Source organism: Pocillopora damicornis, chromosome 14 (genome assembly GCF_964200805.1).
Source record: "Pocillopora damicornis chromosome 14, jaPocDami1.2, whole genome shotgun sequence".
Taxonomy (NCBI): Eukaryota; Metazoa; Cnidaria; class Anthozoa; order Scleractinia; family Pocilloporidae; genus Pocillopora; species Pocillopora damicornis.
The window spans coordinates 19,551,790-19,564,326 of NC_142683.1; the positions used below are offsets into that span (position 1 = coordinate 19,551,790).

Here is a 12,537-nt window from a genome sequence, read left to right on the forward strand (position 1 = left end):
TTGCCATCAAGGAGATTTCCTTTCAGATGGAACAAACTTGCGACCGGAAAAAGGTTACTTTTGCAATGCTTGAGGCAATTCGATGGCATTCACCTTCCACTAGGACTTCAGCCGAACACGAAGCAATGCCCCAGCTATTGAGCAGCACACATTTATAAATTCCTTCGTCATCGACAGTGACTGACTGAATGTCCAAGGTGTGTTGCTCGCCCGCTGATGACTGAGTGAACCGAGGCTGAGAGCGGATGAGGTCATTGTCTTTGAACCACTCGATGTTGTCAATGGGTTCAGAACCGGAAGTCACCTAAAAAAGGAAATGTAACAAATTCCATATTAGGCTCGAATACGTCCTGTTACCATTTCAGCGACTATTCCTTGTCAGCTGTTCAGAATAGATTTAAGTATGTGCCCTATTAATAAAATTCCACGAATAATAAGATATGTGTTATAATACCTCTAAAGTGACATTTTCTCCATCATTAACTTCAATATCCTCCAGTGGAGAGACAATAGTCGGTTTAGCACCACTCTTTGACCTGGATGGCCGCTTTGCCACTGGGGAACCTGGGGCTGTGCCATCGGTACTTTCTTTAAAGTCTACCGATTCTATACACAAAGAAAAGAACAACTATTTTATTAATATTGTTATGTTGAAGAAACCTTCCGAGAGTTATATAATCTTCTAACACACGACAACATTCCTTTAGACAATATCACCTACACAACCATCAGTAAGCGTGAAGCATCATGTGGGTACATTGCCGGTTAACAAACATTTTGAAAAACATGTACATTCCAGCAAAGCATCACCAACCTCCCACTGTTAACTTGGCCTCGCAGGACTGGGTTCCAGCCTTATTAGATATAACACACTTGTAAATTCCTTGATCCTGAATCTCAATAGGAGAAATCTTAAGCGAGCAATGTTCTCCATCAGACGACAACTTCAACCGCTTTCCATACTTGATCGGCTCGTTGTCTTTAAACCATCGAATCTGCAGTGGTTGGCTGCCAGCGGCTATTATTTCTAGTTGTGCAGTGGAATTCTTCACCACACATAGGTCGCTACATTCTTGAACAAATTCGGGCGCCATTTGGGAAAGGCGACTGAGATTGAAATAAAAAAAAAGGAACAGTATTAATTAACATCGAACTCAGATCTTTTCCAATGCAAACAGAGACCCCAAGTGTGCTCGACACTGAACGATGAGTTCAAACATTTTCACGGCGAAAATAATTACAGGATTCTTGCTTCGTTAAAATAAATTCAACTGCAGTCATCCTCCTAATCAACTTATAATAGTGATTTTGCTGTTGGCAGTCGGAACGAGTTTGCTCAATTAATTTCATAAAGCGAGTGTACTTCAAAACGAATCATGAAAAAAATTTACCGATAAGGACGTAAATTAGAGGGACATGTTATCCACAGATATGTGAATTTTAAGATCAATCTAAGAATTATGTGTAAACCACATTTCAAGCAAGAATCACGATGTACTCACCCGCGGTTCATTACTGTTTGGGGAACTTTGACTTTCTCTGTAAAAATAAAAGCAAAAAATGATAAGCTTACCGCAAAAAAAAAAACAACAACACAAAACAATTCAATTCAACCTTTGTATAGTTCCCCCCTTTTTGTCAACCATTTGTTTCACCGAAATCCGGAAATCCTAACAATTCGCCAGTGTAATAGCACAAAGGTGTTGTCGTTGATGACGTTACATATATTAAGCCACATTATTATGAATTCATACTGCTAACAACATAGAGAGGATACCTTCAACAAGCACTTCACAATCAGTAGAAACTGATCCAGCATCATTGGCGGCAACACAACGGTAGACCGCCTCATCTTTGACTGACACATCGAAGATGTTAACTGCTTGCATCTCTCCAGCGGAGATAATGGCAATATGATGGTCCTCTTTCAGAGCATGGTCGTCTTTGTACCACGTGACCTCGGCTTCGCACTCGAGTGGTACTCGAACGTCTAGCGTCAGATTGTCTCCTTCTTTAACCTGTTTGTCTTGAAGCTCTGATGAGAAAACCGGTTTTGGAACTAGGGGTAAAGAAACGAAATAAAAATCAGTCGAAATATTCAAACGCATCCACGTTTAACGCCTCGACCAAGAGTCGGTGTTGGAGTAAAGGATAATTGTTTACATCTTGCCTGACCTGATTTAACTGCAGGCTTTGGTTTTGGTGCAGGTGGGGGCGCCACTTTCTTGTCAGCGGGTTTCGGCGCCTCCCTAGAATGGGAAAAAGCGACAAGAAATTAGCAAATAGAAGCCAACCGAAAATCAGGAAAAGGAGGGTCTTAAATTAATTTTTTTCTGAATATATAAGGTTAACAAAGCTAGAAGAGTAGGCACAATAAAAAGTAAAATTAAAGCAATAGAGTTAACACTCCGTTGGGTATTGAACTAATTGATGGCCATCATTGACAATCCAGCTAATTTTCCATCGTGAGCCGTATGTGGGCGAGCGTCACACCCCATCTTATCTTACTTTATTGGAAGTTCTTCCTTGGACTGTAACTCATCTTCCGAAGTTTCCTCACTCTCATCTCCTGTTGATTCTTCAAGGCCTGTGTGAAAATGAAAACAAACAATCACATCTGAAATGCCTTGAATTCAATAGAGCTCTTCAAATTTTAATTCCTTAGAAAAGATGAGAGGGTTTGTTCAGGGTGAAACATTAGGCTTTCGATATCTCCCTCAAATGAAGTTCTGGTGAAAAAAGATCGGCAATGACAATCATTGAGCTCAGAGGTTTTCAACCAGTATTAACCTTTAACCCTGACATGATATGTGTTTCTAGAGTCTTTTTAGATAACTGAGCGAAGAAAAGCATCAAAGGCAACTAACCTTCTACTATTAGCTCTGCGCTGCAGGTCACTTCTCCTTTGACATTTGTTGCTTCACACTTGTACACGCCCTCATCGTCTACAACAACATCATTAACAAATAGGGAGAACACTCCGTCGTCATCCTCATCAAACCGGATTTTTCGGTTCTCCTCAAGCAGTTTGTCATCCTTTAGCCAGCGTACTTTCGGGACAGGGCTTCCAGTGACCGTGACATCAAATCGCGCCGCACTTCCTTCTATAACTTCTGCTGTCTGCATCGTCTGAGCAAACTTAGGAGGGGTCGCAGGAGTACCACTCTCAAGCTCACGTTCACGCGACACTGGAATGTCTGTGGCCATTACTACAATGTCCTCGTCAACTGGCTTCTTAGGACTGAAAGACAAAACAAGGATCGTATGATTAGAAAAGACGTACAAAAAGAAACATGAAGTAACAAGAATTTTCAAGAGTAAGTTTAGGCGATAAATTGACTTACAGTGACATAACACCCTCCTTGATTTCTGGCTTGGGAGCTGTAAAGAAACAAAGAGACAAAAGCATGAGTCTCAAAAGAGCGAAGACAGGCCAGTGCCAATACATAAGACGATTATTATTATGGATTAAACGAACGATGGGCAAACGAATGGTTGGATTGACAAGTTTACAACCCTAAACCCTAGGCGGACGGAGCGACTGCAATAATGAGACAAAATTATCCACTGGGGGACGAACGAACGCAACTGCGATTATCACTGAAGGGAAAGAAAGATATATACCGACCATCATATCAAATCGAAATAATTTTACCAAGTTGTAATAAAAGTAGCCCTACACACCTTCAACAGTAAGCTTAGCAGAACATGAAGCCTCCCCTGCCTTGTTTCTTGCTATGCACGAGTACTCTCCTCCATCATCAGCCTGTGCACGTGGTATACGAAGTGAATGCACCCCATTTTTGCTCTTGTCAATCTTAATTCGACGGCCTTCTCTGATTGGCTTGCCTCCCTTCTGCCATATCACATCTGGGACTGGATTACCCGACACCTTAGCTGTCAGTTTAATGTCCTCCCCCTCAGTGATTTTTGTCTCACTGAAATTCTGTTCAAATTTTGGACTAACCGTTACTTCTTGACGAGGTTTGGAGAGTGCTAAACAAATTTTAACAACAAAAAAGAATTGTTAGGTCAAACTATTTCCGTTTTTCTTTTCTTCTGAACTGTTTACATCTTTACTCCCTTTAAAAAACCAAGACAGTCAAAGACTTCCTCGAAACCATCAAAGGGTTTACAAATCAAGGTAATGTTGTAAGGTCTTCATATAAATTCTGGGTAACTAAACATAGAAAACGAATGAGACCAACCTGTAATAGTGACTTTAGCGGAGGTGCTGACGCTGCCTACTTTGTTTGTGGTTTCACATTGATATTCACCGGAGTCTTCCAATTGACATTCTTTGATCACAAGCGTAAATCCGCTCACTGATTGGTTGATGTCAAACCGTCCTCCTGCGCTAATTGGTTCGCCATCCTTGTACCACTGGAATCCAGGTTCCGGTGTTCCCATGGCCCGACATGCCAAGCGAACTGAGCTGCCTTCAACCGCTGACTTATCTCGAAGCTTTAGAATAAATTCTGGTTGTCGGAGACGTTCTTTTGGTTTTGGAGGTTCCGGTTTGGATTGTGTCTTTAGAGTTGTTGGCAAGGGTGGTTCTGACTTCTCTACCTGAGCTGAATCAGGCGAGATGAGGGTCTCAATCACTGGTGATGCTTCCGTAGAAACACGTTGTTTTCGTCTACACAAAAAATACAATTTGTTAATTTCCATCCACTCAAAGGGTCGCTCAACTTTCATTCTTATATAATCAATATCTAAAGGAAAATTTATTTGCCGTTTGTCAAACCAACTGCGGCTTTACGCGAAGATTAATCAAACAGTGAAAATTTTGTTTGTAACATACTTCTCTTCCTCTGGTTCTTGTTCACCAGCTGATTCGCTCTCTTCGTCATCTGTTTCTGTGATTAAAAGAAAGCAAATGGCTTATTGGAGGCAGAGAGAATAATTTCACAGAGGAAGCGATGCGAACGATCAAATGTTGTTATAAGAGGGAATAATAAGAAGCAGAAACAAATGAATGACAATAAACAAAGAAGCAGACAACACAAATTAATCGCTTACGTAATATATACAAATCTGCTGAGCAGTGAGCCTTGCCGGCGCTGTTCCTTGCCACGCACTTGTACATGCCTTCGTCACTTCCGCACACGTCATCTATGACAAGCACTTGTCTGTCATCATCATCCTCAAACTTGTACCTCCCTCCCTCGAGCAAGGGTTCGTTCTCTCTGTACCATCGGATATCCGGCCGCGGGTCGCCGATCACACGGCACTCCAGTCTCGCCGTTTTACCGGGCACTGCATCAACATCTTTAAGTTTCTGAGTAAACCTTGGTGTGTTTCCTTCGAATTCAGGTTCCATGTCAGCTGAAATAGGGCCAAAAAATTCTCAGATCACCACACAAACACACCGCTTAACCGAATTCATTACCAAACGATAAAATTGTCAAAAAAAAATTATCAGTCCATGAAACGAAGAGCATAAGGTGCCACCACCTTGAGTTGACCTTTAGAACCAAATTATCATAAAATTCCCAAATTGGTGCTACTCACGTTCAACATTGAGGTATGCATTGCTCTCAACCTGACCAAACTCGTTCCTTGCCACAAATCGAATGTGTCCTGCATCTGTCCTCTTGGCGTCTGTGATGTTCAAAGCATAAAGATCCTCATCACGTTCACAAGTGAAGCGGGGCCATTTATTGACAAGCTGATCATCTTTGTACCACTCAGCAGTCACGCTACTACAGCTAACCACTCGACAAGCAAACTTTGTCACGCCACCCTCCTTCACGTCACGGTTGCGTAACACAAGCGTTATGTCTGGAGGAAGCTTAGGTGGACCACTTGAGGAGGATGATTCAACTTCATCTTCTGTGTCGTCCGACAGCATATCAAAAGTTGACTCTCTGACAAAAGAAAAAATAAACAATTTATATAAGTCGTAAGATATTCAATCCTGGATTAAACATGTCCTTTCTCGAAACAAAATGGGAAGCTCATGTTAAAAAATATATTACACAAGTATGTCTCCCTCGCGAAGCATAGGATTCATTTGCCAACTGAACAATCTTTTTAATAATATTTGCTGTGTGCTTATTGAGTGATCGTAACTCACCGTGAAAGACGTCTCTCGTAATCAGAGCCACTGGTGGAATCAAAACCATGGCCTGTGCACGAAAGAGAAAATAACAATTTTAGTGAAACAACAAGCTTATGGTACATTACAAAATATGGTAAAAAAACAAACAAACAAACAAACAAACAAAAAAAACACCGTGTTGCTTGATTTCTATCACAAAAAACAAAGTTAAAGACAGCGTTTAACAAGAAAATTAGATACTTACTCTCTATGAATAGTTCTGCACTGCACTGAACTTTGCCGGCTGGATTACTCGCCACGCACTTGTATCGCCCTCGGTCAGATGATTCAGCCTCTCTTATGAGCAGTGAACACAAACCGTCGTCTTCAAACAAGAATCTCATTCGACCGCCTTCACGTATCACACGGTTGTCTTTGTACCAGTCCACCTCCGGCTCGGGTGTCCCTGAATAGACGTAAACCATAATATCAACAAGATATCATAACAACCAAAACAAAGGCCAATTAATTCCCCCACTCCCATTTAACTGTGACTGAGTTATTTTTTGTTTTGTGTGGTGTGCGTTCAGTTACATTATCGCCTTTGGTATTATTTCTTATTTAAAATGAAATGATCAAATTGTTGAGATTACAAGCACTACAGTTGCCGCAATATCAGGAAATATTCAAGGAATAAGGCTGACTTAATTCATTAGAGGATTAGAATTAATCTTACCTTTGACACGGACATCAAACTTAGCAGCACTCCCTTCAACGATCTCAACGTCCTGAAGTCGCTGAATGAATTCTGGTTTTACAGCTCCGGCAGGAACTGGTTCTCGTCTAAGAACAAGCTTTTGAGCTGTGAACCAGAATAACACTCATTTAATTCGCATTAAAGATTCAACCTCTGTAGTCTTAGAGTTTGGCTTCTGTGTAAGGAATTATGAACAAAAAGTATCCAACTAATGGAAGGCTGTTATAAGAACATTCCTTACCTCAGTGTCACATATCAAAAAATCTCCGCTAAGTTGTGGCAATTTTTCTTTAAAAATATGATACTCTAATTACCAAGTTTTATTATTTGACAGCCCTAATAACTTATCTTGACTTTTCTAGTGTTTTTTTTTAAGGTAATGTTTGACAAATACTTGAATTTTAAGCCTACCATTAACTTTAACAACAAATGGTTTGACAGCTGTTCCAGCGGAGTTCGTGGCTTCAACTCGGTAATTCCCTGAATCATCTGGGACTGCCTTGGGAATCAACAGAATGCTCTGGTCACCTTCGGTCTCCAGCTCAACTCGCTTGACTCTCCGAGCCAGGCGATTCTCCTTAAACCATTCCACTTGAGGGGTGGGCTTCCCTCTGGCTTGCACCACAAGCTTGACAGGAGCTCCTTCCCAAACCTCAAACAGCTGCTCCTCTGTGCCTTGAATAAATCTGGGTGCCACTTGTCTATCACTGACTTTGAGCTCAGCTGAACTCGCGGCTTCACCAGCGCTGTTTGTTACAAGGCACCGATACTGACCACTGTCCTCTGTGTGGCAATCGCTTATAGTGAGTGAAAACCTCTGCCGCTCTGAGTCTTCATCGATGGTGTACTTTCCTTCACTCTTGATGGGCATTTTTCTTAAGAACCATTGCACCTTGGGGTCGGGCTTGGCATTAACTGCAATCTCAAAAACGGCGTCATCTCCTTCTAGTAATTCCAGATCATTCATCACTTTTTTGAACTCTGGTTTACTCGTCGATTCGCTCACAAAAAGACGCGTACTACAAGACGCAGTTCCACTCTTATTCTTAACAACACACTGGTATTCTCCGCTATCTTCAAACCTAGCGTCCGAGATGACCAGTGAGATGAGGTCACCCTCCAACTCTGTTTTCACCCGTCGGTTTTCACTAACAGGTTGACCATTCTTTTTCCATTCAATATTAGGTTTGGCTGTGGCATTTAGGCGACATTTCAGTCTCGCTGTCCCTCCGATGGTAGCTTGAGTCTCTTCCAACGGTTGAGTGAATCTGGGTGCAGGTTTCTTGCCTGCAGAAGACATAAACACTTCGATTAAAAAAAACAAAATTAACATAACCAAGAAAAATCCAGAAAAATTCTGCAGAAGACTTTGCCACAAACCTACCACGGATGGATAACAGTACTGAGTTCTACAAAACAACTTACATTGTTGTGTGAATGATATAAATAGCGTCACACTCCATGCAGTACCACGCACATTTACTTACCTTCGATATCAACCTGGAAGGTTTTAGTCGTTGTACCTGCAGCACTCTTCGCAACACATTTATACACTCCAGAGTCCTCGGGAGTAACAGTGAAGATTGTGATACCAAATTTATTTCCTCGCGCTGATATATTTCCGCGACTTGTTCTTTTAAATGGCTTGTCATCTTTAAACCATTCTACGTCTGGACTTGGATTCCCCCGAATTGTCACGTTTATCTTAAGTTCATCGCCTTCCTTAATTTCTATTGGTGAATCACCGTATTCATCGGAGAACTCTGGCGCAATCTGTCTCTCTTTTACATCAAGCCGTGCAGAACATTGCATTCTTCCAGCTTCGTTAGACGCAACGCATTTATAGCTTCCGAAGTCATCTAATGACACATTCTCAATAAATAAGGAATGTACATTGCTGTCCTCAGAATACACAATTTTAAATCTTCCTCCACTGACGATAGCTTTTCCACCCTTTGACCATTCAGTAACAGGCTTAGGATTGCCAACCACGCAGACATCAAATCGCGCGGTATCACCCTCAATAACTTCAGTGTGCTTCAATTTCTCCTCAAACTCTGGTATTATAATAGCTTCATTAACAAGCAGCTCTGCGGAGCACGACACACTGCCAAGTTCATTGGTTGCTACACATTTATATTCCCCTTCGTCATCAGCAACAGTATCAGAAATTGTCAGTCTGCAAACTTCCGAGTCGAAGTAGGTTTTCACTCGTCTATTAGATGTGACAAGTTCATCGTCTTTGTACCATTCGATACTTGGTTCTGGCTTTCCATGAACCCAGCCCTCTAATTTAGCACTACTGCCTTCAACAACTTCTATTTTCTTTAGAGGCTTGAAAAACTCCGGCGCTGAGCCTTTGGGTTTTTTGGCTAGTTAAGAAAAAGGAAAGAGTTAGGAATATTGAGGTGGAGAGATGTTTCTTTTTCCACAGGTTTGGAGTTGGTGATACAAGAATTGTAGCGTTTACCACCATCGCCTTAAAAAAATATGGGCTCAAGGGATGACTTAACTAGTTTTGAGTCCTTCACAGTAGATAAAGAAATATAAGATGGGCCCTATGTTTGTATAACTCATTTTTATCTGAAATTAGCTAACCTTCTACGGTGATGTTAAACGTCCGCATTGCTGTTCCCATGATACTCTTTGCCACACATCTATACACTCCAGAATCAGCTGGCTTGGCGTTGTATATGAGAAGTGTTTGTTTCTCTCCTTTGACCAGGGTGGTCATATTTGATGACTTTCTGACACTAAGTTCATCTTTATACCACTCAACGCCAGGAGCAGGTTTTCCTCGTATTGTAACTTCCATCGAAACTTCTTCCCCTTCTCTGAAGATAACTGGAGCGTCACTGAACACGCCTGCAAATTCTGGAGCCGTAAGCTTTTCATTAACTTCTAATTCCCCACGACATGTGGCTTTTCCTGCCTCGTTAGACGCAACACATTTGTAAGTACCACTGTCATCTAAAGTTGTTTCATCAATTATTAGAGAATATAATTCATCCCCGTCGTCTGCTTTAACAATAAATCGCCCTTCGTTAATGATAGCTTGAGGTCCACGGAACCAAGAAACGTTCGGCGTAGGATTTCCGCTAACCCGTACATCAAGCTGAACTTGTTCGCCTTCATTCACCTGTAAACCTTTTAGCTTTTCCTTAAATTTGGGTGCTACAATTGGTATGGTCACGACAAGTTCTGCTTCTGAAAAAGTCGACCCTAGATCGTTTTTAATGACACATTTATAAGATCCACTATCGTCTTCTTGCGTTTCAGCGAAGGACAATTGACACATATCGCCTATTACATCAGCTTTGATCCTTTGACTAAGTTCGACTTGTTCTCCATTTTTTAACCACTCTGCCGTGGGTTCTGGTGATCCAGTCATGCGACATTTCAGTCTTACAGGATTTCCCTCTACAATCTGCGTTGCTTTTAAAGGCTGTGTAACTTGTGGTGCCACTCCTTTAGGTTTCTTTGCTTTTTTTCCTGAAAGGAAAACTTTTGTACATGTTATCACTGACTGGATGCTTTGAATACTTTTTTCTTAACACTGGACTGAAAGCCAAATCCCCCCCCCCCCCCCCAGAGAAAGCCATGTATGTCATTTTCAGTGATTTCTTATTCCCTTACACCGTGTTTAAAATTCTCTCCAGCTCTGAAAAAGTATTTACATCATAGTACTGCGAAAAAAGAAATATCTTACCTTCGATATTCACTTGGAATGTTCTAATAACGCGTCCAACCCTGCTGCTAGCCACACACTTGTAAAGGCCAGAGTCCTCTGGTGAGACATTCATAACAGCTAAAGAGAACTTGTCGTCTCGGGATCTTACGTCCAGACGACTTGTTTTTTTCAGTGGCTTATCATTTTTGAACCACTCAACATCAGGACGAGGTTTGCCTTTTACGGCAACAGACAATGTCACCTCGCCACCTTCAACTGCTGTGATTGGGCCTGTCTCCTCCTCGTCAGCAAATTCAGGGGCCGCTATACTCTCCTTTAGTTTAAGTTCAGCTTCGCAGGCGGCCTCTCCAACGTTATTAGTTACTTTGCAGGTGTAAGTACCGGCTTCATCTGAGGAAACATCGTCAATTACAAGAGAGAAGAGATCATCTTCCTCATCGTCAATCAAAATATATTTTCCAGCATCTTCGATCTTGTCAGCTCCTTTAAGCCATTGCACAGCTGGTTTAGGATATCCTGTTACACGCACATCAAACCTTCCTTCTTTGTTTTCAGCTACTTCGATGTCCTTCATAGCTTCGGTAAATTCTGGTTTACTATCAGCTTCGTTTACGAGAAGTTCTGCAGAGCAGGATGCAGTACCCAGCTCATTTTGAGCAATACATTTGTAATCACCCTCATCGTCAAGTTCCGCTGCACTAAATGACAAAGAAGCAAGTTCTCCATCAAAGTCAGCTGTAACTCCTTTGTTGGTCTCTAATGGTTCTCCATCTTTAAGCCACTGGATGGTTGGTTGCGGAGTCCCCTTCAGAGTACAGGAAAGTTCCACTTTGGTCCCTTCGGATACTTCAACTGATTGCAAAGGAAAGGTAAACTCTGGGGCACTTCCTTTAGGCCTCTCAGCTGAGGGTGTAAACAAAAATATAGTAATTACTGAAGTATATATCACAATGTAGTGATTATAATATCATAAAACAATAAACATTGAATGGGCCAGAAACGTCTGACATTCCTGCAGGTCCTATTTTGAATTGTTAGTCGCAGTAAAAATTCAGAGGCTGGTGCTAAGGTGAAATACAAGGCCGGTTATTTAAAAAAAAAAAAAAAGTTTAGCCGTATTTTAAAAAAACCGCGTCCTAAACTGTGCACGTTGTCAAGAAGGCCCAAAACTAGCGTTGGAAGGACAGTCATTTAATGAAAACAACTCTCTTTATAGAGAATATGTAAGGCTCACTACTTGTGTAGAACCGCGGTTTGGGTTAGAACTCGTCTACTCGCCAGCCCACAATGTTTAAGTGACGATTTCAGTGCACCTTATCATTGTGAAGAAGAGACTCTAGCTTCTCTCAAAATCATAAAACTCTCAAAACGCATACACCAAAATCACATTTGAAAATTCTTCCATTTCAGAGATAAGAAGTGCGTTAAAAAGAGCGAGCTGTGGAGGGAAGTATCTCTTGTTTAAAAGATGTTTCACCTAAAAGGTTCAAACAACGTTCAATTACAGTCGGAAAAATTACGTATTGGGGTTAAAAGAGTCCTACCTTGTACCCTGACATCAAACGTTCTGGTGGCAGTTCCCATCTTACTCTTAGCTTCACACTTGTAAACACCGGAGTCATCCGCCCTGATGCCAAGAATCACCACAGAGTGTTTATCTCCAGGTGCTCTAATGTCTAGTCTGGTACTCTCGCGAAGGGGTTTGTCATCTTTGTACCATTTCACGTCAGGTTTTGGTTTTCCATTGATTGTGACATCCAAACTAACTTCTCCGCCTTCAATCACAGTAAGGGGAGCCTCAGATTGGTCTCCTGAAATTTCGGGGGCGAAAAGCCTCTCCTTAACTATGAGGTCCGCTCGGCATGTGGTTTTACCTGGGTCAGACGAATTAGCATTAAATCTCTTTTATATGCTTCGCCCTAAGTAACTATTAGCAAATTAACGGGTCTATATTGGTCGACAATCATTCATAAAAAAAGCGCGCAATTACAGATGTAAGTGCATACATAACAAAGCATACATCTCCGTTACCAGAACAAATGCGCG

At 41.5% G+C, this 12,537-nt stretch overlaps 1 protein-coding gene across 8 annotated transcripts in view; it reads right to left on the bottom strand.

The window, feature by feature from the left end:
• LOC113679141 (obscurin) overlaps nucleotides 1-12,537 on the bottom strand; it is a 97,779-nt gene that overhangs the window by 31,258 nt on the left and 53,984 nt on the right. For all 8 annotated transcript variants that reach the window (XM_089194837.1, XM_089194834.1, XM_089194836.1 and 5 more), the window contains 22 exons: nucleotides 12,036-12,365; nucleotides 10,510-11,394; nucleotides 9,399-10,292; nucleotides 8,288-9,172; nucleotides 7,212-8,087; nucleotides 6,780-6,905; nucleotides 6,309-6,509; nucleotides 6,080-6,131; nucleotides 5,515-5,870; nucleotides 5,023-5,328; nucleotides 4,805-4,859; nucleotides 4,209-4,639; nucleotides 3,685-3,996; nucleotides 3,345-3,381; nucleotides 2,868-3,241; nucleotides 2,509-2,587; nucleotides 2,176-2,249; nucleotides 1,778-2,059; nucleotides 1,503-1,539; nucleotides 815-1,107; nucleotides 455-606; nucleotides 94-304 (listed from right to left, as the gene is read on the bottom strand). In XM_089194837.1, the coding sequence (XP_089050963.1) occupies nucleotides 94-304; nucleotides 455-606; nucleotides 815-1,107; nucleotides 1,503-1,539; nucleotides 1,778-2,059; nucleotides 2,176-2,249; nucleotides 2,509-2,587; nucleotides 2,868-3,241; nucleotides 3,345-3,381; nucleotides 3,685-3,996; nucleotides 4,209-4,639; nucleotides 4,805-4,859; nucleotides 5,023-5,328; nucleotides 5,515-5,870; nucleotides 6,080-6,131; nucleotides 6,309-6,509; nucleotides 6,780-6,905; nucleotides 7,212-8,087; nucleotides 8,288-9,172; nucleotides 9,399-10,292; nucleotides 10,510-11,394; nucleotides 12,036-12,365 (7,248 nt within the window). The remainder of the gene's footprint in view (nucleotides 1-93; nucleotides 305-454; nucleotides 607-814; nucleotides 1,108-1,502; nucleotides 1,540-1,777; nucleotides 2,060-2,175; nucleotides 2,250-2,508; nucleotides 2,588-2,867; nucleotides 3,242-3,344; nucleotides 3,382-3,684; nucleotides 3,997-4,208; nucleotides 4,640-4,804; nucleotides 4,860-5,022; nucleotides 5,329-5,514; nucleotides 5,871-6,079; nucleotides 6,132-6,308; nucleotides 6,510-6,779; nucleotides 6,906-7,211; nucleotides 8,088-8,287; nucleotides 9,173-9,398; nucleotides 10,293-10,509; nucleotides 11,395-12,035; nucleotides 12,366-12,537) is intronic.